The sequence below is a fragment of the Chiloscyllium plagiosum genome, chromosome 5, assembly GCF_004010195.1.
Source record: "Chiloscyllium plagiosum isolate BGI_BamShark_2017 chromosome 5, ASM401019v2, whole genome shotgun sequence".
Lineage (NCBI taxonomy): Eukaryota > Metazoa > Chordata > Chondrichthyes > Orectolobiformes > Hemiscylliidae > Chiloscyllium > Chiloscyllium plagiosum.
This window is the reverse complement of record NC_057714.1, coordinates 118,022,634-118,046,864: the sequence shown is the minus strand read 5'-3', so window position 1 is coordinate 118,046,864 and position 24,231 is coordinate 118,022,634. Positions and strand designations below refer to the sequence as shown.

General features: G+C 41.6%; 1 protein-coding gene across 4 annotated transcripts in view; it reads right to left on the bottom strand.

The window, feature by feature from the left end:
• Window positions 1-24,231, bottom strand: part of grinaa (glutamate receptor, ionotropic, N-methyl D-aspartate-associated protein 1a (glutamate binding)) — a 95,735-nt gene that overhangs the window by 36,270 nt on the left and 35,234 nt on the right. For 3 of the 4 annotated variants that reach the window (XM_043690909.1, XM_043690908.1, XM_043690911.1), the window contains one exon: window positions 2,187-2,553. In XM_043690909.1, coding sequence (XP_043546844.1) covers window positions 2,187-2,532 — 346 coding nt within the window. In that variant the 5' untranslated portion in view covers window positions 2,533-2,553. Of the gene's footprint in view, window positions 1-2,186; window positions 2,554-18,326; window positions 18,465-24,231 lie in introns of those variants that run through there. The other variant, XM_043690910.1, reaches the window with a different exon arrangement.

The window sequence follows — 24,231 nt, the reverse complement described above, 5'->3', positions numbered from 1 at the left end:
TCTGTCCAACTTGCCCATGCCGACAGATATCCTAATCTAATCGCGTCACAACAGCTATCCAATTCACTTCATTCCCTTGTTTCCCCATAGCCAGGCGAGCTTACATCTTCTGAAGTATTTGAAAACTAAAACTTCCTTTCGATAAGTTGTGAATCTACTTCCACAATTCTCAGGTACTGCATACATTCTACGTCATGACTTGCATGATAAAAAAAGATCATCAGAAATAGGTACAGAACTAAGCCATTCAGCCCATCAAGCCTGCTCCACCATTCAATAGGATCATGGCTGATTCAACACTCTTCACATCCACCTTCCTGCCCTTGCCCCATAACTCTTCTACTGATCAGCCTTAAATATACAATTGGGGTCTATCTCTACAGCACTGTGGCAACTTGCTCCAATTACACTCAACCCTCAAGAAGTTCCTTATCTCAATCTTAAGTTGATATCCTTTTATTCTGAAACTATGCCTTCTGGTCCTAGACTCATCCAGGAGGGACAACATCCTCAGCATTTACCCTGTCAAACCCATTAAGAATTCTATTTTTTCAACGAGATCACCTCTCATTCTTCTAAACTCCAGTGAGTAGATTCCAATCGGTTTACGGTGGGGGCAGGAAAGAGACAGCCTAGTGGTCTTAACACTGGACTGTTAATCCAGAGACCCAAGTAATATTCTGGGGACCTGGGTTTGAAGCGTAGGCATAAAAAAAAAGTGAGGACTACAGATCCTGCTCCTCAGATGCTGCCTGACCTGCTGTGCTTTTCCAGCACCACTCTAATCTACACTAGGTTTGAATCTGCCATGACGGATTGTGGCATGTGAATTCACTAAATAACCATTGTCAATTTTTGGAAAACCCCATCTGGGTCAATAACTTCCATTAGGGAAGGAAACTGCCATCCTTACCTGATCTGGCCTACATGTGACTCCAGACCCACAACAGCGTGGCTGATTCTTAACTGCCCTCCAGACAATTAGGGTTGGGCAATAAATGCTGGCTTAGCCAGTGACACCTTCATCCCATTAATGAAAATAAAAGCCTTTGCTCATAACACCATCCCTCTGTACTAGGAATCATGCCTGAACTTAATAAATTTCAAAACCCCTGGTAAAAAGGGTCTTGTCCAGAATAGGAAATGTGTTGCTGGAAAAGCGCAGCAGGTCAGGCAGCATCCAGGAAACAGGAGAATCGACGTTTCGGGCATAAGCCCTTCTTCAGGGCTTCCTGAAGAAGGGCTTATGCCCGAAACGTCGATTCTCCTGTTCCCTGGATGCTGCCTGACCTGCTGCGCTTTTCCAGCAACACATTTCCAGCTCTGATCTCCAGCATCTGCAGACCTCACTTTCTCCTCTTGTCCAGAGGAGAACAATATCGCAGCCGAAACCTAACCAGACTGCAGGTTTGGCCTAACATTCTTGCTCCTGTACTCTTTGTAAAGCCAAAATATGTCATATGCTTCTCAACACCTTTATCAACATATCTTACTACTTTCAAGGATTTCTCACTGTTTCTAAACCCTTTACATACTGTTGCAAAATCCATCCGGAGTGTCATTTATCAATCCACGGCTTTCTAGTGATGATTAATTTTGCACCAGTCAGAATCTAAATTATTCCATACTGCTGAAATTGCTGTCACCAAGTTTCTGTATTCAGTTGCAACTGTCCAACCTCAAATCCCAGGAGAATTAGTGGATGATGACTGGAAGCTCTGCAACTTCTAGGAACTCATCCCTCAACTTCCAAAGATTTTTCTTGAAAACATTGGAGGGTAACCTCCTCCTGAGCTAATTTTCATCCTGTCCAGTTTCTGTACTTCCCTTTTTTACTGTGATTGTAACAACACTTTTGGGATTCGTCAGTGTAGTTTCTCATTTTAGCTGCTTAGCCATGCCCTCAGCCTCAAGGCATCACGATCAAATCATGAGATTTCTGATTATTTAAAGGGATATAAAAATGTGAGGGAAAATAAGAGGGAGAAGATTAGCAATGATCTTAAGGAATGGCAGAACAAGCTAAGTTCCCAGTCAGCCTCACCTTTCCTCTCAGTCAATCCAACATGAAGAATTTTAAAAAAAAGACAGAAGTCACACAACCACATAAGATTTCCATTCATTGTCAAGAATCCCTATTTTAAAAAAAAGGATAAGACATTTGAAGTAGATTAGAAATTACTTACCATTTGAGTGCATCATTGGAGGTGGAGGCATGGGTGGCTGCTGGAATGCTCCTTGTGGAAATGCCTGTGGTGGCTCTCCATATGATCCTTGTGGAAAGCCAGGCTGTCCATAGGCAGACTGAGGATAAGGAGGCTGCACGTAACCAGCTGGCGGAAAAGCTGGCTGTCCAAATCCAGCCTGTTGAAAAGGGGGCTGCCCAAACGCAGCTTGCGGGAAAACAGGCTGTCCATATGGTGGAGGCTGTTGCGGATATTGGTCATTTCCGTATGACATCTCGTTATGTGGATAAGGAGGCTGTTGTGGATCTCCTGAGACCAGGTATGCCTTCTCCTGCGACATTATCATTGATAACAGATCCTTATTGACCTGGGAAAGGAAATAAAAATAGAAAAAAAATAGAAAAAAGAATGCAGGATGGCATATGTAAAAAATGAGATATCAACTGGGCTTTTAAACAAAAAAGTCCCAAACTGGAAAACTTGCATGCCAAAACAGTAATGTCTGTCACTTGCAGTTTATGCTAAGTGATCCCACAACCATAAGATCAGATCAAAACTTTGCAGTCTTGCCACATCCAGTCATGAATGGTGGAGAACAATTGAAAAAAGAACACTCACTGGATTTGGTAGTTCCACAAAAATTCTTAAAAATCAGAACTCGCTTGAGGACTGAATTGCATACTCCTGCTTCTAGTTTTTACAGGCTCACTGGTTCCTTAGACAGCACCTTCCAAACTCAGGACCACTATCATCCAGACGGTCAAGAATAGCAGTAAGATGGGAAAACCCTCAAAAGATCCATCCAAGCCAGTCTTGAATTATAAGTGTATGGTTCCTTCAGTATCACTGGGTCAAAATCCTAGTCCTTGCATGGAATCTTATACACATTTGTCCGGTACAGGGTATTGGGTCTTTTGTTCTGGCGAGTAGACGGAGCGTGGCTGTCCATTTATGTGCTGTCATGAATCAAAGTGGTCAGAGAAGTCTAGCTGTCAGTTCAGAGACATTTAAAGAAGGTAGAGTAATTAGTGTGTTAGGTTGTAACATGTCCACATCGCATTGACTGTCTGCCAGGCATCTATGGATGAAGGTGAGATTTCCATTGTTGACAAAGACTTCGTACAGGTGTTCTTTTCTTCAACTAAGAGTGCTGCAGTATTGTAGCCCTTTTGAACAGGATCTTAATGCAGCTTCTCATGTTTGGGTGCTGCTGATTATAATGCAGGATCTGTGTATGGATTTTCTACACTTTTGTTGTGCATTCCCCATTCTGTTCTTTCTCCCTTCACATCTCGGAATGGGAGTTGGTTGTTAATTTCCTCCTCTCATACATTTTATTCTTGTGAGCAGAGTGTTGATGGACTTAAGTTTGCTCAGAGCTGGAAGATTCATTTTCAGAAGTTTCATCATATTAGTTAACATAAACCAGTGAACTGCCAGTGAAGCACTGGTGTTATAGCCTGTTTTCTACTGGTCTTGCATTCCCTTGGACTGGAGGGGTCATTTCCTATGGCTGAGCCATTTCCTGTCCTTACCTCTGTAGGGTGATAAAAGGGATCCAAATCGGTTTTGTTGACAGTGTTCTGGCTGGAATGCCATGCTTCCAGGAATTCTCGTGCGTGTTGGTTTGGCTTCTCCTAGGATGGATGTGTTATCCCAGTCGAAGTGGTGTCCTTCCTTAGCTGTATGTAAAGATACTATGACAGTGGGTCATGTCTTTGTGGCTATTTGATACTCATGTATCCTGGTGGCTAACTTTCTGCCTGTTTGTCCAGTGTAGTGTTTGTTACAGTGCTTGCAAGGTGTGTTGTAAGTTACATCAGTTTTGCTTGTTGGCTGTATACAGTCAAGTTCAGTAGGTGCTGTTTTGGTGGGTTTGTGGGCTACCTGGCCCACTCACTAGTATCCTTATATACAGAGAAGGAAGGACACCACTTTGACTGCGACAACACACCCATTTCCAGCTCTGATCTCCAGCATCTGCAGACCTCACTTTCTCCTCATCCTAGGACAAGCCAAACTGACATACAAGAATTCCTAGAATCATAGCAATCTATCTCCATCAACAAACACATCAAATTTAGATCCCATCTATCACCCTCAGATAAAGAACAGGAAATTTCATCACCAGCCCAAGGAAACCTCAATACAAATAGAGAGCAGGCCATAACACCAGTACTTCAAAAGGTTCACAGAAGGTGTTGCCTAATTTGGTGATGAAACATCTGAAAGTGAACCTTCCAGCTCAGAACAAATTTACATCCAGAACCTCAACCGGAGCTACAAATCATCTCAAAACTCACCATGGTGTTGATAATCCAGTGTGCACTCTTGATTTTTTTTTGTAATAAAAGAACAAAGTGTCATCTGCATACCTGATCCAAAGTTGGGGCCAAATTTGTGGGAGGGTTCTTTGTTCCAGTCATTGCATCACTGCTTCTGCTAATGAGCAGAGAGATAAGTGAGCCCATGGTGTCCTGCTAACTTGTTTATATTTGGCTGCTGATATGACAATCAAGCACAGGTCCAGTAGTTTGAGTTTGCGGTCCTTGTTGATTGGTTCCCTGTTGTCATCTGTTATGTTTATAGGTCTATCTACATCAAAGACTGGAGCAGCCCATGGTCGCTGCTAACCACCAACTTTAAAAAGGAACAAATACTAGCCTAGTCAGCAATACCCCCATCCCATGATTGAATACTTTTAAAGTGTTGACTGTTTTGTCAGGTTAGGCTCTAAATCACCCATTTCTTCATCCAACAGATTCTAGCATCTTCCCCCTCTCCCCCCCAGTAGTTACTATGGTCTACATTTTTCAGCTTTCTGGTGCATCCCTTGAACTGGTACACCACAGCAGTTTTTTAAATCTGTTGGGAGCCTCCTGTGATCAAGTGGATTAAGGTTTTGTGCATTAAGTGTCTAATTTTCTTGCTATAATCTTGTGTAGAGCTGACATACTGTGCATAGGAACCAGTTGCCTGGAAAGGGGACTCCCAAACTGTCCCCAGTGAAAATGAACAGGTTTGGTACAGTAAAATTTCTCAAACCCAAAACATGATAAATTAAGCATATGCTTACAAAACTTTGTCTCTCAGAAGTCCAAACATTCACATTCATCATAGTCCAAACACTCATTCATCATTATGGCATTATGTAACCACAGTTCCACAATATACTGCTCTTTATTCATAATGTAGATCAGCAGTGCTTTCCAGAACAGCTTTCACCACTTGATATTATCAACAGCAAGACATTTGAACAAACTCTTGCTTTCTCTGATCGTCACGGTCGTAGCTTATGTAGTTTTCCAAATATTTTTTTCAGTGAAACAATGACACCTACTCATTGTTTGGCTGTTTCTGGTTTAAAAGGATCACTTTAGTATGGCAAACCTTTAAGACACCAAAAAGAGCCAGGATTGTGCTAATCAATTTTTTAGTTGATCAAGTAGTCACAATCAATGAAAAATCACACTAAGTAATAAAATGTGTATACCCCCTGCATTACATTTCGATTTACAGCATAAAATCAAAAATAATGGTTTAAAAGAAAAAACCTTACAAGAGCCTTCTCATTCACATGCTCAACGGACTATACAAACATTGGAGATCATATAATAAAATTTGTATTTCAGGTATATAAAATGTGTCTTTTTATCAAGAGTGCTGTTTCATAAGGTTCCAGTTAAAGCAAAGTTAGCTGGATTTCCAGATTTTAGACCTTTCTTAGCTACCTTGTATGTTGTTTCCAAGAACAGACCAGAGGGAGGAAATGTGCTTCTTCTCCTTAATCGTCTACCCCCTAACCCATATCTGCTTTCCTTAAATCTAAACCTACTGTAGGAACCCATTTAGGTGGTTGCACAGTAATTTCACATGACAATGCTGTGAGAAAATTCAATTACCCATCTTTGCAGAATACCAAGTTCATTAAAAAGGGCATTATATTTTGCAAATAAAGATTTTGTTCAGAGTTAGAACAAATGTTAGCGTTTTCACCCATTGAGACCTAGAACATACTGCAGCACTGTTGTTTCTACTTTGCTTCGTATTTCTAAGTTGTTTTTCATCCGAACTCTTAGTCTTCCCAATCCCTGATAAAGGTTAAGGCCTCATCTGCAGCCCAAGTTTTACAACTTACCAGAGCAGAACTTTGCCTGGTCATTCTTTCTTGAATACTCACGCTATAATGCCAAAATCAACATCTTGTTTCACACACTAGTCTTCAAGTTCTGTTTCACATTCTCAAACCTGTCTGACCCTGTACTAGTTTATGCACAACTTGGGTCACAGTCAAGAGCTAGTTACCTCAACATTCTGCATTTTAGTTCAGACCTCAATTCCTCAAACCCCCAGAGCATCTTTTCTAGTTCTATTTGGGTCGTGGCTCTCATGTGAATGATAATGAGATTCTACCCTACCCATTCCAGGTTCTTCTAAAAAGGTGAAGAGAAAAGACATCCTCAACACTAGATATATAGCAACATCCAGAACACAAGGAAAGATGCTTTTCTCACCGGCAATGCCATCTCCTTTCAAGATCACGTTCAGTTTCCCCACTTGAACAGCATTCTGCACACAGTGCATGATCTGAGGGCTCATTCATCCTGCACACCTTGTTCTCATCCACAGAAATAGAATATACCCAACATCTATGAATCTCAAAGTCATAGCTAAATAACTTTATCCTCACACCTGCTTGACTCTCAGTCTCACTATTTCTGACTGACCAACTACGAGGTTCTACTTTAAAATTTCATCAAGTCACAACCAGTAAATTGTTTCCAAGTAGGTTTTACTTCCTTCATCGCTATATACTACATATAGTCTCTTCAATATGGCATAAATGTAGTTTTGTTTTGCAACTTCAAGATATCAGACTTTTTTTAAAAAAAAAAATGTATGCCTGCTGCTGCTCCTGGCATGCTGTCTTGCACTCAAACTGGGATCAATCCCCTGACTTAAAACTAGGAGAGAAGGATATTCCACACCATGAAGTTACTGATTGGAGAGTTAAATTATTCCCCAGGATGCAGTTGCTTAACAATTTGCTTATTAAAGTACGTACATTAAAACACTTATTTCAGTAGAAAGGTTTGACCAATAGCCCCGATTTTCATTCTGCTCCTCTATATGGTAGAAATGAGGCAGGGATGCATTATTTAAAGACACAGCTATTAGTTAGCCCCAATTTCTCTTCCTGAAATATCCTTGTACTATTCCCAGTTGGAGAAATAAGCAGGACACCTACAGAAAGGAGGCAGGTTGTTTCAAAATACACAAATCATATTGTTACATGACAAACATCTTCTAAAGATGTGAGTGTAACAGCCAGACTTACTGATATCGTCATGTTGAAATATTTATTTGCCACACTTCCTGTTAACTCAAGAGGGACAGAAGTCCTTCTCTGCAACTTGCAAGGAAACCTCATGCCTTGCCTGCACCCCTGTTCAATAGTCAGACTACCCATTTGGCCAATGGTTTGGGAAAGACCTCCATTAAGATTAATGGCTTTCACCTCCCCAGACTTACCAAGTTTCCAACAAGCTATACTCCCCATCTTACCCTTAATATGGAGTCTGTATTTTGGGGTCTTCAGGTTTACATATTTCTCAGATGTGTGACAATACAACTGTATTTTGTGAACTGTGTAGTTTACTTATAGCTATGGTATTACTGTTTTAGATCTAGGGGAATGGGTCTGGGTGGGTTGCGCTTCGGCGGGCCGGTGTGGACTTGGGCCAAAGTAATCTAATCTAAATCTAAAAACCATTGTCTCAGTTTACTTGACATTTCTGCATTCCCTTTATAAAGTGCACTGGAATTAATATGCTTGAGTTGCGGGAATATCCTGGGGTGTTTACAGTTCACATGGCTCATTAAGTGAGCACACAGAACAAGCTGTGCTAATGAGTCACAATGAAGTGGTGCATTGCAGATTTGTAACCTTTATTGAATTTCTGCTTCCATTTAATTTTTGGAGAAGCAGTTTAAGATAATGTTAGAGATTTCTAAAAATGACTAAAAAGGTGAATACAGCAGATCAAATGTTAGCATGATTAACAGATATGCCCAGTCATAGCTAAATAACTTTATCCTCACACCTCCTTGACACTCAGTCTCACTATTTCTTTGCTTATAATAGGGAATTTTCAAAATTGGCAGCCTGGATCCAGTGAAATGCAGCAAGGGCCACTGCTACCTTCAAACTCTACTGAAAGAATTCAGTCCATGATTTCCCCCTTCTCTTTCATTCAAGTTTGATGATACAAAAATGTAGGTTGAAATGCAAGCTGTCAGACAGAAAGCCAGATAGTTTAAAAAACGGTCAAAATAGCAAATGGAGTATCACTGGCAGATGTATTCTTCCTACCAACGTGAATAACAACAAGTGATCTTTCAGTAGACACCGATTATCAGAGGGACACTGATTTAGGCATACATGGAAAACTTAGCATGGAAAAAACAGCAAACAAGCAAAAAAAAAACAAACATTTCCCTTTATTGCAAGGAGATGACTGTACAAGAATAAAAAAAGGTGTGCCTGCATTTGTACTTAAGTTTTGCAAGATCAAACTTTGAATACAGTGCACTGTTTTGGTTTACATACTTGGAGTCAGTCTAGTTATTTTAACCATCTCCATTGGTTCACTAGATTAAACAGAATTACAAAGGAACGAGGGCTGAGTTTGTGTGGACCGGGAAAGGGTTTAAGCAGAAAAGACAACAGTAAATACAACAGCTACCCTAAAGTATAGGGATCTAAAAGTGATAATGTCTTTTGGGTTGCATCCAAGGATTTGAGGTAGCAGAGAGTTAGTGGATGAACTGGTATTAAATCTTCCATAAATCCAAAGATTCTTGGACAAGTCCCAGAGGATTGGGAACCTACCAATACAAACAGTGAGGGAGATTAAAAAAAACACAGGTAAATACAGGCCAGTGAGCTCAACAGTCTTTGGGAAAAATGTTACAATCCATTTTAAAGCTGTAACAGCTGAGCATTTAGGAAAGACAGAGACCATGGCTTCATGAAGGGAAAATCATGCCTGACAAAAATTATAATATTAAGTAGAAACGTGTTTGAGAAGATTTGTAGCTCAGGTTGAGGTTCCCGATGTAGGTTTGCTCACTGAGCTGAAAAGTTAGTTTTCAGATATTTCATCACCATATTAGGTAACATCTTCAGTGAGCCTCCGAATGAAGTACTGGTGGTGTAACCCGCTTTCTATTTATATTAGATCAGATTCCTTAGAGTGGAAACAGGCCCTTCGGCCCAACAGGTCCACACCGACCCTCCGAAGAGTAACCCACCTCGGCCCATTCTAACTGGTGCACCTAACACTATGGGCAATTTAGCATGGCCAATTCACCGGACCTGCACATCTTTGGACTGTGGGAGGAAACCGGAGCACCCAGAGGAAACCCACACAGACACAGGGAGAATGTGTGGAGTTTGCACATTTTCTGTGTCTGCGTGGGTTTCCTCCCACAGTATATGCTTGAGTTTCCTAGGGTTAGTGATGTCATTTCCTGTTTCTCGGGGGTATTAATGGGATCCGAGCCAATGTCTTTGTTGATAGAGTTCTGGTTGGAATGCCATGCCTTTAGGAATCCTTGTGTCAGTATCTATATGGCTTGTCCTAGGATGGACGTGTTGTCCCAAAGTGGTGTTTTTCTCATCTGTATGGAAGGATACTAGGTGAGAAAGGGTCATATCTTTTTGTGGCTAGTTGATGTTCATGCATTCTGGTGGTGAGCTGTCTGTTTGTCCAATGCAGGTGTTTGTTATAATATTTGCACGGTATTTTGTAGATGACATTAGTTTTGCTTGTTGTCTGTATAAGGTCTTTCAAGTTCATTAGCTGCTGTTTTATAGTGTGTTGGTGGGTTTGTGGACTACCATGATGCCAAGGAGTCCGAATTGTCTGGCAGTAATTTGGAGATGGAAATTGAAACATCAGAAATGACTGCCAAACTATTCAGGCCCCTTGGCATCACGGTAACCCACAAACCCACCAACACACTAAAACAGCAGCTAATTAACTAGAGTGTGTTGGTGGGTTTGTGGGTTACCGTGATGCCAAGGGGCCTGAATAGTTTGGCAGTCATTTCTGATGTTTCAATTTCCATCTCAAATTACTGCCACACTATTCAGACTTCTTGGCATCATGGTAACCCACAAACCCACCAACACACTAAAACAGCAGCTAATTAACTTTAAGACCCTATACAGATAACAAGCAAAATTACATTGGACAGACAGGCAGAAAACTAGCCATCAGGATACATGATCATCAAGTAGCCACAAAAAGACATGACTCACTATAACTAGCACCCTTACATACAGAGGAGGAAGGACACCACTTTGACTGGGATAACGCATCCATCCTAGGACAAGCCAAATAGACATGAACCAGAATTCCTAGAAGCATAGCATTCCAACCAGAACTCCAACACACACGGACTTGGATCTCATTTACTACCCACAGAAAAACAGGAAATGTCACCACAGGAAGTGGCATCACCAACCCTAGGAAGCGGGCTACACCACCAGTGCTTCATTCAGAGGCTCACGGAAGAGGTTACCTAGTATGGTGATGAAACATCTGAAACAAACCTACATCCATGAAGTAGAAACAGCAAAGTAGACAAGGGGGAGCAATGGATGTAACATATATGTGGACTTTGAGGCACCATGCATCATTTAGTTACAGACAAAAAAAACTGCAGATGGTGGAATCCAAGGTAGACAAAGATGATGAAAGAACACAACAAGCCAAGCAGCATCCGATGGTGGAGAAGTCAACGTTTCAGGTGTAATGCTTCTTATGCGTCAGGCTACTTCACAGTGTAAAAACCCAAGGAGTTGACAGTAACATGTTGGCATGGATATAGGACTGGTCAACAAATAGAAGACAGTTGGGATAAAGGGAATATTTTCAGATGGTAATCCAAAACTGGAATTCCCACCCCATGGGCATTGTGGGTTTACCTCCAGCACAGGATTGTAGTTCAATAAATGCTGGTCAGCCAGTAACACCCATGTCCAACACAAAATTTTAAAGTGCAGGGCCCACAATTAGTCACTATCATCATGGCTACAAGTTTAAAAAGTGTGAGAGCAATTAGTGAGAATGACAAAAAAAAGAATCTGGAGGGATTAAATCAATGGGCAAAAATCCACTCATCTCCATACATTGAATATAAAGTGGGAAAATGCATAAAAGCTAATTACTGCAGATGCTGGAATCTTAAACTCAAAAAAGAAAGTGCTGGAAAATCTCAGCAAGTCTGGCAGCATCTGTAAGGAGAGAAAAGAGCTGACGTTTTGAGTCTAACTGACCCTTTGTCAAAGCTAAAAAAAAAATGAAATAGGGAGGTATTCATACCTCAAATACCTCCCTATTTCTCCTTTTTAAGCTTTGACAAAGGGTCAGTTAGACTTGAAATGTCAGTTCTTTTCTCTCCTTATAGATGCTGCCAGACCTGCTGAGATTGATTATGCACTTTGGCAGATAGATTACAGAAAACTGCAGCACAGCGATTCAGGGGTCGGTGTGTAAATCACAAAAAGCTATCATCCTCATTCAGCAAATAATAGGAATGGTAACCTTTATTTTTATACTTTTGCTTTTAAAATAGAGAACTTTTGATAAAAACTGCATAAGGCATTAGTTAGACCACACTTTGAATATTGTGAACAGTTTGGTCCCCTTATAGAAGAAAATGTATCCTGGCATCGGAGACAATTCAAAGATGATTCACTAGGTCGATCCAGTGCATAGAAGGACCTTCATCCGAGGAAACAGTTTGGGCCTGTACTCAGTGGAATTTAGAAGAATGAAGCACTCAAAGATTTTTAGGGGACTTGAGGGTTGATGCGAATGCTGTTCTACACACTCCCAAGAGAAAAACAAGGAAATTCTCAGAACAAAGGGGACCACCCGTTTAAGACACAAGGAGGAATTTGTTAAGGTAGCAAATCTGTGGAATTTATTCAAGCAGAGCACTGGGTTAAGTATATTCAAGACTGAGATAGACAAAGATTTTCAATGAGTAAAGGAATCAAATGGTGATAGGGAAAAAAGTTAGGAACGTGGAGTTGAGAATTATTAGATCAGCTACAATGTCACTGACTGGCAGAGCAGACTCTGGGTTGAATAATGGCTTACCTTTGCTCCTCCATCTTATGATCGACTGGTTCCTGGGATGAAGTTAATTACATTGGTTCAATGCCATGGAGAATGAGGTGATAATCACTGAGAAAAATGATCTTAAAAGGAGCTTCACTGGGTAGATTCAGGTGTTACAGCTGGGAAGCCTAATAAACAATTGAGAAGATGCAGTTGTGTATCTTTCAGGAAATTAAAAGGGACAATGGAAAGTGTGCATGGAGTTGAAACCCAAATACATTTTCTAAATTATGAATGAAAAGTAGGCTTCAGTGACCTTATTGTCTATTTTAGTTTCTTTTTTAAAAAAGAACCCAAAACACTGATCCTTTTATTGTACAACTGAAGTTTAGGGGGAAAGAGGGGAAAGATATAAAAGAGACCCAAGGGGCAAGGTTTTCATGCAGAGGGTGGTACATGTATGGAATGAGCTGCCAGAGGAAGTGGTGGAGCCTAGTACAATTGTAACATCTAAAAGGCATCTGGATAGGTACATTAATAGGAAGGGTTTGGAGGGATATGGGCCAGGTGCTGGCAGGTGGGACTAGATTGGATTGGGATATCTGGTCGGCATGGACAGGTTGGACCGAAGGGTCTGTTTCCATGCTGTACATCTCTATGATGATGATAGCCACAATCAGGGATTTCTTTCCTAAACGTTACTTTGTCCACACCATCTCCTCTTAAGATCACCTTTGAGACCATCCAGCATCTCCTTTAACTCGGTATCCATTTATGTCTACTTACATAAAACCAAAAATCAGTTCAAAATTAACAGTTCCTGGTTATGCTTAAACAAAGTGGTGGTAACCAGTTTCCAATTCTCCAAGCAGTTCATCTGTGATGAAATCCTCTGTGACTCATTATATGAAAGACCATTATATGACAGAGCATCCTACTTACACATTTTCCTCCCATCTTGGAAAATAGATTTCTTAGGATTTAATTAGTTCATTCACAACCTCATCTTTCTGTAATATATGCATATGCAGTATCCACCTTGCAAATTTTTTCTGCATCATGCAAGTGCTTAAAGTCACAAAATCCTAGACATGATACCACTTGATTTTAACAATGTTCTCCACTTTGATTGGGGGGGGGGGGGGAAGAGAGAGAATGTGTGACAGTGGCAAATATGATGTATACAGGAGGTGGTGTGAATGTTGCAAAATAAAAATGCATGACAGCTCAGAATGCTCAAACACAAAGCTTGGCAATGTTCAGGACAATACAACCCTCAAAAATGGTATCCACATCCACCATTTCATCATTTATTCTCTTTTGGACTCCCCTACCTGAAAAAAAAGATATTGACTATCCAATGCCCCTCCTCATGATTTTATAAACTTCTATAGATTTTAGCCAATATTAGTTCAGTTCCCTTGCATTAAGTATTTCATCCCCCCACAACCCACCAAAACACCCTCTCATACGTAACGGGGCCTCCAAATTTCTTCCAACTGTATCATCCCATACCTCCAAGAGAAAGATTTGCATCCTCCAATAGACTGATGCTGCCAAAATCAAAAGTGAATCCAATGAGTCTGATCATCGTAAACAACCAGCTGTCAACCTGGCTGTCTCTGCCTCCTCCTGCCCCACCTGGAAGTCATCTTCTCTTATCTCGACTTCCTCTGCTCCCCTTTGGTCCAGGAACTCCCCACCAACTTCTGGGACACAACCCACATCCTCCACTTCTCCAAGGCTTCATCCTGGCCCCCAATACATTATCTTCACAATGGACATGCAATGTCTCTACACCTGTATTCCCCCATGAGGGCCTAAAAGCACTCACTCAGTCTCTTCCTCTCCCACAGGCCCAAAGTAGTTCCCCTCCTACACATTCACTTGGCGGAACGTTCCTCACCAATTTCTCCTGGACTCCTCATACTTCCTACAGACCAGACCAAAGGGGTGGGTTTGGGCATCCACATGGGTCCAAGTCATGCCTGCTTCTTCGAAGAATATGTGGAATAGTCCCTCTTCCACAGCTATACCAGTGCCATCCTTCACCTTTTCCTCCACTACACTGACTGCATCAACACTGCCTCACGCTCCCACGAGGAGCTCAAATAATTCATCAACTTCATCCACACTTCCAGCCCCTTCCTGGGCCCCTCAGTCTCTATCTCAAGTGACTCAGCACTGGCATCATTTCAAACCTGACTCATACACAGCTACCTCCACTATATTTCCTCTCACCCACCCTCCTGCAAAAATGGGATCTCTCACTTCCAATTCCTCCAACTCCACCTCATGTGGTCCTCTGATGAGGGATTCTACTCCAGGATATCACAGATGCCCTTCTACTTCAAATATCTTAATTTCCCCTCTCCGGTGATTAATAATGCCAGCAACTACATTTCCTCCATTTCCCACACATCTGCCCTCAAAACCCCTCCCCCCAACCATAACAGTGTTCCTGAAGAAGGGCTAATGCCCGAAACGTCGATTCTCCTGTTCCCTAGATGCTGCCTTAATGCCCCAAACAATCATTTCAAATCTGAGAGATCCACCTGCACCTCTCCCAACTTGGTCTACTGCATCCATTGCCCCTGATGGAATCCAAACTACAGAGACAAAGCACAGACTTTAGGACCAGTTCGCAGAGAATCAGTAGGTTCCAACCAGCCATTTCAACTCCTTCCACTCTTGGTGAGATGTCCAACCTGGGCCTCCTCCACTGCCAAAATAAGGCCACACGCAAACTGGAGGAACACCTCAATCCACCTCAGAAGCATATAGCCTAATGGCCTGAACATACCGTTCACCAGTTTCAAGATCTCCCCACTCCCAACCTCATCCCATGGCCAGCCTTCGCTCTCCTCCCCACCTCCTTGACCAGATCTAACTTGTCCATCTTCCTCCTCACCTATCCGATCCACCCTTCCCACCTGACCAATCATATTAGCCCCACCTGCATCCACATATCACTACCTTTCCCACAGGCCACTCCCCACCATTTCTAAGCTCCCATTCCCTCCCCAGTCCACAAGGGTCCGGAAGCAAAACATCGACTTTCTTGCCCCTATAATACTGCTTGACCTGATGTGATTTTTCAGTTCTGCATTTTATTGACTCAGTTGCCACATGCCTTTTTAAAGCTGCAATTGTACCAAGCTCCACCACTCCCTGTGGGTGCTGAAAAAGCGCTCTCTCATCCTCAGGCACCTCACCTGTGACTATTGAATATCTCAACAATAGCCCCAGCAATCACTTCCCTTGCTTCCCAGAGAGTTCTAGAGTACACCTGATCAGGTCCCGGGGTTTTACCAACTTAATGCATTAAGACCATCTAGCACCACCTCCTCTGAAATACAGACATTGAGATGTCCTCATATTTCTCCACTTTCTATATCTTCCACGTCCTTTTCCACTCTAAACACTGACGCAAAAATACTTTAGTATCTCCATCTACTTCAGTTCCACATATAGGCTGCCTTGATGATCTTTGAGGAGCCATATTCTCTCCCTAGTTACCCTTTTGTCCTTTATATATTTACAAAATCCCTTTGGATTCTCCTCAACCCTATTTGCCAAAGCTCTCATGACCCCTTTTGCTCTCCTGATTTCCCTCTTAAGTATACTCCTACTGCCTTTATACTCTAAGGATTCACTTGATCTATCCTGTCTATATATGACGTATATGCCTTCTTTTGCTTAACCAAACCCTCAATCTCTCTAGTCATCCAGCATTTCCCGCACCCACAAGCCTTGCCTTTCACCCTAACCGAAATATACTGTCTCTGGAGACTCTTCCCTCATTTCTGAAGGGTTCCCACTTTCCAGCCATCCCTTTACCTGTAAAAATCCACCCCCAAATCAACTTTTGGAAGTTCTGCTTAATACTATCAAAATTGGTCTTCCCCCAATTTAGAACTTCAACTTTTTGATCCAGTCTATCCTTCTCATCACTATTTTTAAACTGATAGAATTATGGTTACTGCAGTGGGTTTCCCCCCACTGACCTCAGTCACCTGCCCTGCCTTATTCCTCCAGGTGGTATATCCACATACTGAATGAGAAAATTTTCCTGTACACATTTAACAAATTCCTCTCCATCTAAACCTTAAACTCAATGGCAGTCCCAGTCTATGTTTGGAAAGTTAAATCCCCCACCATAACCACACTATTCTTTGAGATAACGGATTTCTCAATTTCCTCCTGACGATGGAGGGGGGGGGGGAATGTGTGTGTATATAATGCAATCCCAATAAGGTGATCATCCCTTTCCTATTTCAGTTCTACCCAAATAACTTCCTTGGATAAATTCCCAGGAATATTGTCTAATACAGCTGTAATGCTATCCCTTAAAAAAACACTACTCTTGCAAGCTCCCACCCCACCCCTTTCTATTCTTCCGACAGCATTTGAATCCTAGAACATTAAGCTGCCAGTCATGTCCATCCCTAAGCCACGTCCCTAATAGCTATCATTCTTTGGCTAATTGACTGAACTAACCTCAAGGAACATTCAGCAAGATTAAGCTTATATTTCATTGTAGCTATCTTCCTCAAGCCGATGCCTTGTATAAATGCACTATGTAAAAACAACCACAATAAATCGCATGCCTTGCTCAATCCATTTTTTAAATTGTAACTTGATTTTGCTCAAAATTTAAATCAACGGCCACAGTCGACTGACAGATAAACAAGGCATTTAGCTTAGTATGTCAATGCTAATTCCCTGCAAGAACTACTAATTTTGTCTCTTGCAGGGCGAATTTTCATTTTTCAATTATCTAAACTACTCCTTTTAAGGAAAGGCTATGAATTCCATTTTTTTTTTAAAAAAGTTGCTGGTCTTACGTATCTTGACACTGCATTTCAGTCGTGTAAAATTGCAACCTAGATAAAAAGAAACGTGCTGCCCAATAGGTATACCTTTTCACAAAATGATCTGATCAATACTTCTAATAACACCCAGGAGTTGGCTCAGGTCTCCTCTTAAATCTTGTTGCTCAGAAAGTATCTTCGATTCTCAATGTAACTGAAAACTGCTCAACTGCAGGACCCATGCTGGTTAACAGAAGGATTTTAGATCCTAGTATACAGGGTGTTGGATCATATTACTAAGTGGAGCATAAATGCTTTTTCATACCCTGCATACAGATATTCCAATTGAAGTCTCCATCACAAATCTCTACTCCATCCAAGATAGTCATAACATTGGAATTTACTCCCACTGGTCACAGGACTTCACACTAAACTCAACTATAAATACTTGCCTCAATGTACTTGCAACCTGAAATAGGACAGCAAAGAAAGCAATTGATCAGCATTTTTAATTTTAGTACATCATACTGTGGCTGAAGATATTCCATATCAATTACTGCAGCTCCATGAATAAAATATTTGTTTTTAAGCTGTCACATATCACCTCAATAGCTCAAAGCTTTTCACAAAGACTTTAAAAAACAGAATTGACAAAGGCAATATGCAATTTAATGTCATTATGACCTCAAGCCATTAGATAATTTATTAAAGTAAGGTAGTATTTGGGTGTGGTGCATTTAGAGAAGGAGGATTTCATAAGGGATTGCTGCTACAAAAGTTGATAGTTTGACATTGCTTTAGCGGTGTTAGTGGTTTTCAACAAATTCTAAATGGAAATAAAGAATGAATACAATTTCTACCGAGACATACTGTCATTAATACTGATTCTGTACTCAGACTGCACACAATGACAAATGAGTTGATCTATACCAGTTTCACTGTTTGAATCTAAAAATGGATATGCAAGCCATAATTCTAGTTGGGACTAAACATACAATAGCAAACCCTACTGGCTCAGCACTGGAAGTATAAATGCCGTCATGCTATAATTCAATGTGGAACAAAACTCCTAATTGTACTGTTAAAGTTTGAAAATTGGCCCAAAGTCTGCTCTATTTCAATTTTAGCAATTCGAAATGAAGTGCATCTGGTTACCAATAATTCTCTCTTTCTGAAAGTTTGATACCTACTTTTTAAAAAGTCACCATAGTCTTCCTTGACCACAGCGCTGCTCTCAGATGGTTCACTGGAGGGTCCTCATGCCTCAGGTTAGGAGAGATGTTGAGAAGGAGAGTTCTTCATGGTAAACTCAGCAAGTGCAGGAATTGAACCCACACTGTTGACATAGATTTGCAAGGCAAAGTTACCATTCAACCAAGCGGAGACCCTAATTACAAAACATGAATGCATTTCCTTAGAACTTTCCTCTTAAAAAATGAAAGTGTGTTAACTACTGACAAATATTTGGCTAATCGTTCCAAATTCTGAAATTTCATTTAAAAAATCTAAAACCTATCTGATGCACTAATATCCTTAATTGTCTAGCCTACATCGGATTCTAGGCTCACTGATGTCTTCAGCTCAGATGGCCTAGCAAGCCACTCAGTTCTAAGAAACAAAAAAAAAAGTCCCAAAAAGAATGAAATCAGAGCCCTAGCACAGTTGTCAACCCTGCAAAGTTCACCTAGGAAACATCTGAAACTTGGACCAAAACTGGAAGAGCAATTTCCTGAAGGGCTCATGCCCGAAATGTCGATTCTCCTGCTCCTTGGATGCTGCCTGACCTGTTGTGCTTTTCCAGCGACATATTTTCAGAACAATTTCACACACTAGTCAAGCAACAGCTTGATACTGCCTGTAAAAAGGTATGATCCCACGGGTAGTGATATCACTGCCTTTGGTGAGGTCCTGTCTCACCAGCAGGAAGACAGATAGACAATGTGCAGTGGTCAGAAGGGAGTTGCCCTGGGTGTCTTCAGCATGTGGTCTGGCATCCATGAAGTCGCATGGCTTGTCTCATCCTCTGTTCAAGGATTGCTGGACCCGAAACATTAAGTTTGATTTCACAGATGCTGCCAGATCTGCTGAGTTTTTCCAGCAATTTGTTTTTGTTTCGGAAATCTCACCATCAAGTTAAATATGGGTGAGGAAGCCTTCAGACTACCTCATCCCCTTGGCTAATGAATTAATACACTTTTGGGCAAGATGTAGAAACAACAATGCCAGAAAACCACATCTTGGAATACTTAGGACTGGACAGGGAAGTGAGATCTATAACAGGTACAACAGGAGTAAAAAACATGTGGTAGAGGGGCAAGCTTGATAAAGCAAGTGGGAGAGCAAAGCAGGTCATGAGAAGCAGCTGACAGGCAAGATTTGGGAAAAAGCAAGATATTCTACAAGTATGATAAAAGCTGAAAGAATAACCAGATTTTTAAAAAAAGATTATTAAGGACAAAGGGGGCAATCAGTGCATGAAGCTGAAGGATTTGAGAGAAGGTTAAATGAGTACTTTACACCTCCCAGTATGAAGTCAACTCACTGAGCTGGAAGGTTTATTTTCAGACGTTTTGTCACCATGACTAGGTAACATCAGTGAGTCTCCGGTGAAACACTGGTATGTCCCACCCCTCTATTTATAGGCCTTGATTTCTTAAGGTGGGTGATGTCATTTCCCACTTTCTTTCCCCCAGAAGGGAAGGTAGATGGTATCCAAGTCGGTGTTTATTGATTGAGTTCTGGTTAGAATGCCAAGCCTCGAAAGAGGTTCGGCCGTGTTTTTGTTTCCTCTGTCCTAGGAAGTGTGTTGTCCCATGCAAAGCCAATTCCTCAAACAAACCCAAACAAGCAGACAACACAACCAAAACTATTGCCACATTACCTTACAAAAGGCATCAAATGAATTTTAGACTACTCAGACCCCTTGGCATCATGGTAGCCAACAAGTCTACCAAAACACTTCAACAGCAACTAACAAACCTAAAGGATCCATTAGATACTACCAGCAAAACCAACGTTACTTACAAAATATCATGCAAGAACTGCAAAATAAAAAAACGTTACATTTGACAAACAAGCAGGAAACTAGCCACCAGGACACATGAACACCAAACTAGCCACCAAGGACACAACCCACTATCACTAAATTTCCATAAATGTTAAATTCTTTAACTCCCAAGGTTCTTTACACACTATGCAACTGTAACACACCATCTGTGAACAAGCAACCAAATTTATTAAGCACAGTACAGTACAAGTAGGTGACCCCCTTTGACCCTCTTCCCAGGCATGTGAATTCAGGTCAAAGTGAGGCACTCAAAGAAAACATCTCCTTTATACAAAGTTAAAAATCACAACACCAGGTTATAGTCCAACAGGTTTAATTGGAAGCACACTAGCTTTCGGAGCGACGCTCCTTCATCAGGTGATTGTGGAGGGCTCGATCGTAACAGAATTTATAGCAAAAATTTGCAGTGTGATGTAACTGAAATTATACATTGAAGAATTGATTGTCTGTTAAGCCTTCTTACAGAAGAAATCTGTTCTAACAGATGAAAGGCTTAACAGACAATCAAATCTTCAATGTATGATTTCAGTCACATCACACTGCAAATTTTTGCTATAAATTCTGTGTTATGATCGAGCCCTCCACAATCACCTGAAGGAGCTTCGCTCCGAAAGCTAGTGTGCTTCCAATTAAACCTGTTGGACTATAACCTGGTGTTGTGATTTTTAACTTTGTACATTCCAGTCCAACACCGGCATCTCCAAATCATGACTCCTTTATACAGGTCAGTTGCAATGCTTACTGATACTCTGGCCACTCCCCCACAGTCACATGCCACTCAAGACAACCCCCGTCACTTCGTTAGCCCTGGTACAATGGCAGGATGAGATCATGCTCTGAGATTAGCATTTGCATTATGTCCTAATCTGAGGGAACTGTTATGCAGTCCATTTCCTAACCCAGAAATGCCGAGACAATACAGGTGCTATATAACTCTGGGCAGAAAGCATTTCTGAATGGAAGAGATTAAATTGATAATTTAAACTTGACAAGAGCAGGGGAGTAATGTCTAAAAAAAAAGTGTAAATTAAAATGGCTAGTCGTCCACATTCTTTCACATCCCCACCCAAAGTCAGTGCAGTTTAACCCTTTATTAAAATATTAATTTGTACTCTTTCTGGACATTAATCTTTTAACATTAAGTACAAAGAAAGACACCACTTTGACTGGGACAACACACATCCTAGGACAGGCAAAGCAAAGACACGCATGATCAGAAGCATGGCACTCTAACCAGAACTCAACCAATAAACAGAGACTTAGATCCAGTCCACCTACCTTTGGGGAAAAAAAAATTCAGAAATTACATAAGGCAGGGCAGGTGACTGAGGTGTCAGTCGGGGAGCACTTTGGGGCCAGCGACCATGATGGAAAAGGATGGACCAGAGATCTAAAAGATGAAGTTCTAAATTAGAGAAAGGCCAATTTTAACGGTATTAGGCAAGAACTTTCGAAAGGTGATTGGAGGCAGATGTTCGCAGGTAAAGGGACTGCTGGAAAATGGGAATCATTCAGAAATGAGATAACAAGAATCCAGAGAAAGTATATTCCTGTCAGGGTGAAAGGGAAGGTTGGTAGGTATAGGGAATGCTGGATGACTAAAGAAATTGAGGGTTTGGTTAAGAAAAAGGAGGCATATACAAGGAACAGACAGGATAGATCGGTGAATCCTTAGAGTATAAAGGAAGTAGGAGTATACTTGAGGGAAATCAGGAGGGCAGAAACAGGGACATGAGATAGCTTTGGCAAATAGAATTAAGGAGAATCCAAAGAGTTTTTACAAATACATTAAGGACAGAAGGGTAACCAGGGAGAGACTAGGGCCCCTCAAAGATCAGCAAGGCGGCCTTTGTGTGGAGCTGCAGAAAATGGGAGAGATACTAAATGAGTACTTTGCATCAGTATTTACTGTGGAAAGGATATGCAAGATGGTGACATCTTGCAAAATGTCCATATTACAGAGGAGGAAGTGCTGGATGTCTTGAAACAGGTAAAGGTGGATAAATCCCCAGGACCTGATCAGGTGTACCTGAGAACTCTGCAGGAAGCTAGAGAAGTGATTGCTGGGCCTCTTGCTAAGATATTTGTATCACCAATAGTCACAGGTGAGATGCTGGAAGACTGGAGGTTGGCAAACATGGTGCCACTGTTTAAGAAGGGTGGTAAGGACATGCCAGGGAACTATAGACCAGTGAGCCTGACATCAGTGGTGGACAACTTGTTGGAGGGAATCCAGAGAGACAGGATGTACATGTATTTGGAAAGGCAAGGACTGATTAGGGATAGTCAACATGACTGTGTGGGGGAAATCATGGCTCACAAACTTGATTGAGTTTATTGAGGAAGTAACAAAGACGAATGATGAGGGCAGAGCAGTAGATGTGATCTATCTGGACTTCAGTAAGGCGTTCGGCAAGGTTCCCCATGGGAGACTGATTAGCAAGGTTAGATCTCATGGAATACAGGGAGAACTAGCCATTTGGATACCAAACTGGCACAAAGGTAGAAGACAGAGGGTGGTGGCAGAGGGTTGTTTTTCAGACTGGAGGCCTGTGACCAGTGGAGTGCCACAAGGATCGGTGCTGGGTCCTCTCCTTTTTGTCATTTATGTAAATGACTTTGATGCAAGCATAAGAGGTACAGTTCATAAGTTTGCAGGTGTAATGGACAGTGAAGATGGTTACCTCAGATTACGACAGGATCTGGACCAGATGGGCCAATGGGCTGAGAGGTGGCAGACGGAGTTTAATTCGGATAAATGTGAGGTGCTGCATTTTGGGAAAGCAAATCTTAGCAGGACCTGTACACTTGATGGTAAGGTCCTAGGGAGTGTTGCTCAAAAAAAGAGACCTTGGAGTGCAGGTTCACAGCTCCTTGAAAGTGGAGTCACAGGTAGATAGGATAGTGAAGGCGGCGTTTAGTATGCTCTCTTTTATTGGTCAGAGTATGGAGTACAGGAATTGGGATGTCATGTTGCGGCTGTACAGGACATTGGTTAGGCTACTGTTGGAATATTGTGTGTAATTCTGGTCTCCTTCCTATCGGAAAGATGTTGTGAAACTTGAAAGAGTTCAGAAAGGATTTACAAGGATGTTGCCTGGGTTGGAGGATTTGATCTATAGGGAGAGGCTGAACAGGTTATGGCTGTTTTCCCTGAAGCAGAGGCTGAGGGGTGACCTTATAGAGGTTTACAAAATCATGAGGGGCATGCATAGGGTAAATAGGCAAAGTCTTTCCCCTGGGGTCGAGGAGTCCAGAACTAGAGGGCATAGGTTTAGGGAGAGACGGGAAAGATATAAAAGAGACCTACAGGGATAACACTTTCACACAGAGAATGGTACGCGTATGGAATGAGCTGCCAGAGGATGTAGTGGAGGCTGGTACAATTGCAACATTTAAGAGGCATTTGGATGGGTATTATGAATAGGAAGGGTTTGGAGGGATATGGGCCGGGTGCTGGCAGGTGGGACTAGACTGGGTTGGACCGAAGGGTCTGCTTTCATGCTGTACATCTCTATGGCCTGAAAAACTAAGTATTACAACACGGGCAAACCTGCCTGCTTAATTTAAGCCAGCAACATATTTATCCTGCGCAGTAATCTGAAAATGAGAGGCCAATAGCTATTTTAAAACTTTAAGTATAGCAGAATTATTACTTATTTACAACTCCTTACTCTAAGGAGCCATTGGCCTTGATTTTTATGTCCTCGTTGTCTACAGGAGTAGTGCCAGAAGATTGGAGGCTAGCAAATGTGGTTCCCTTGTTCAAGAAGGGGAGTAGGGATAACCTAGTAACTATAGGCCCGGTGAGTCTCACTTCTGTTGTGGGCAAAATCTTAGAGAGAATTGTAAGGGATAGGATTTATGAACATCTGGATAGGAATAATGTGATCAAGGATAGTCAGCATGGTTTTGTGAAGGGCAGGTCGTGCCTCACAAACCTTATTGAATTCTTTGAGAAGGTGACTAAGGAGATGGACAAGGGGAAAGCAGTAGATGTGGTGTATATGGACTTTAGTAAGGCGTTT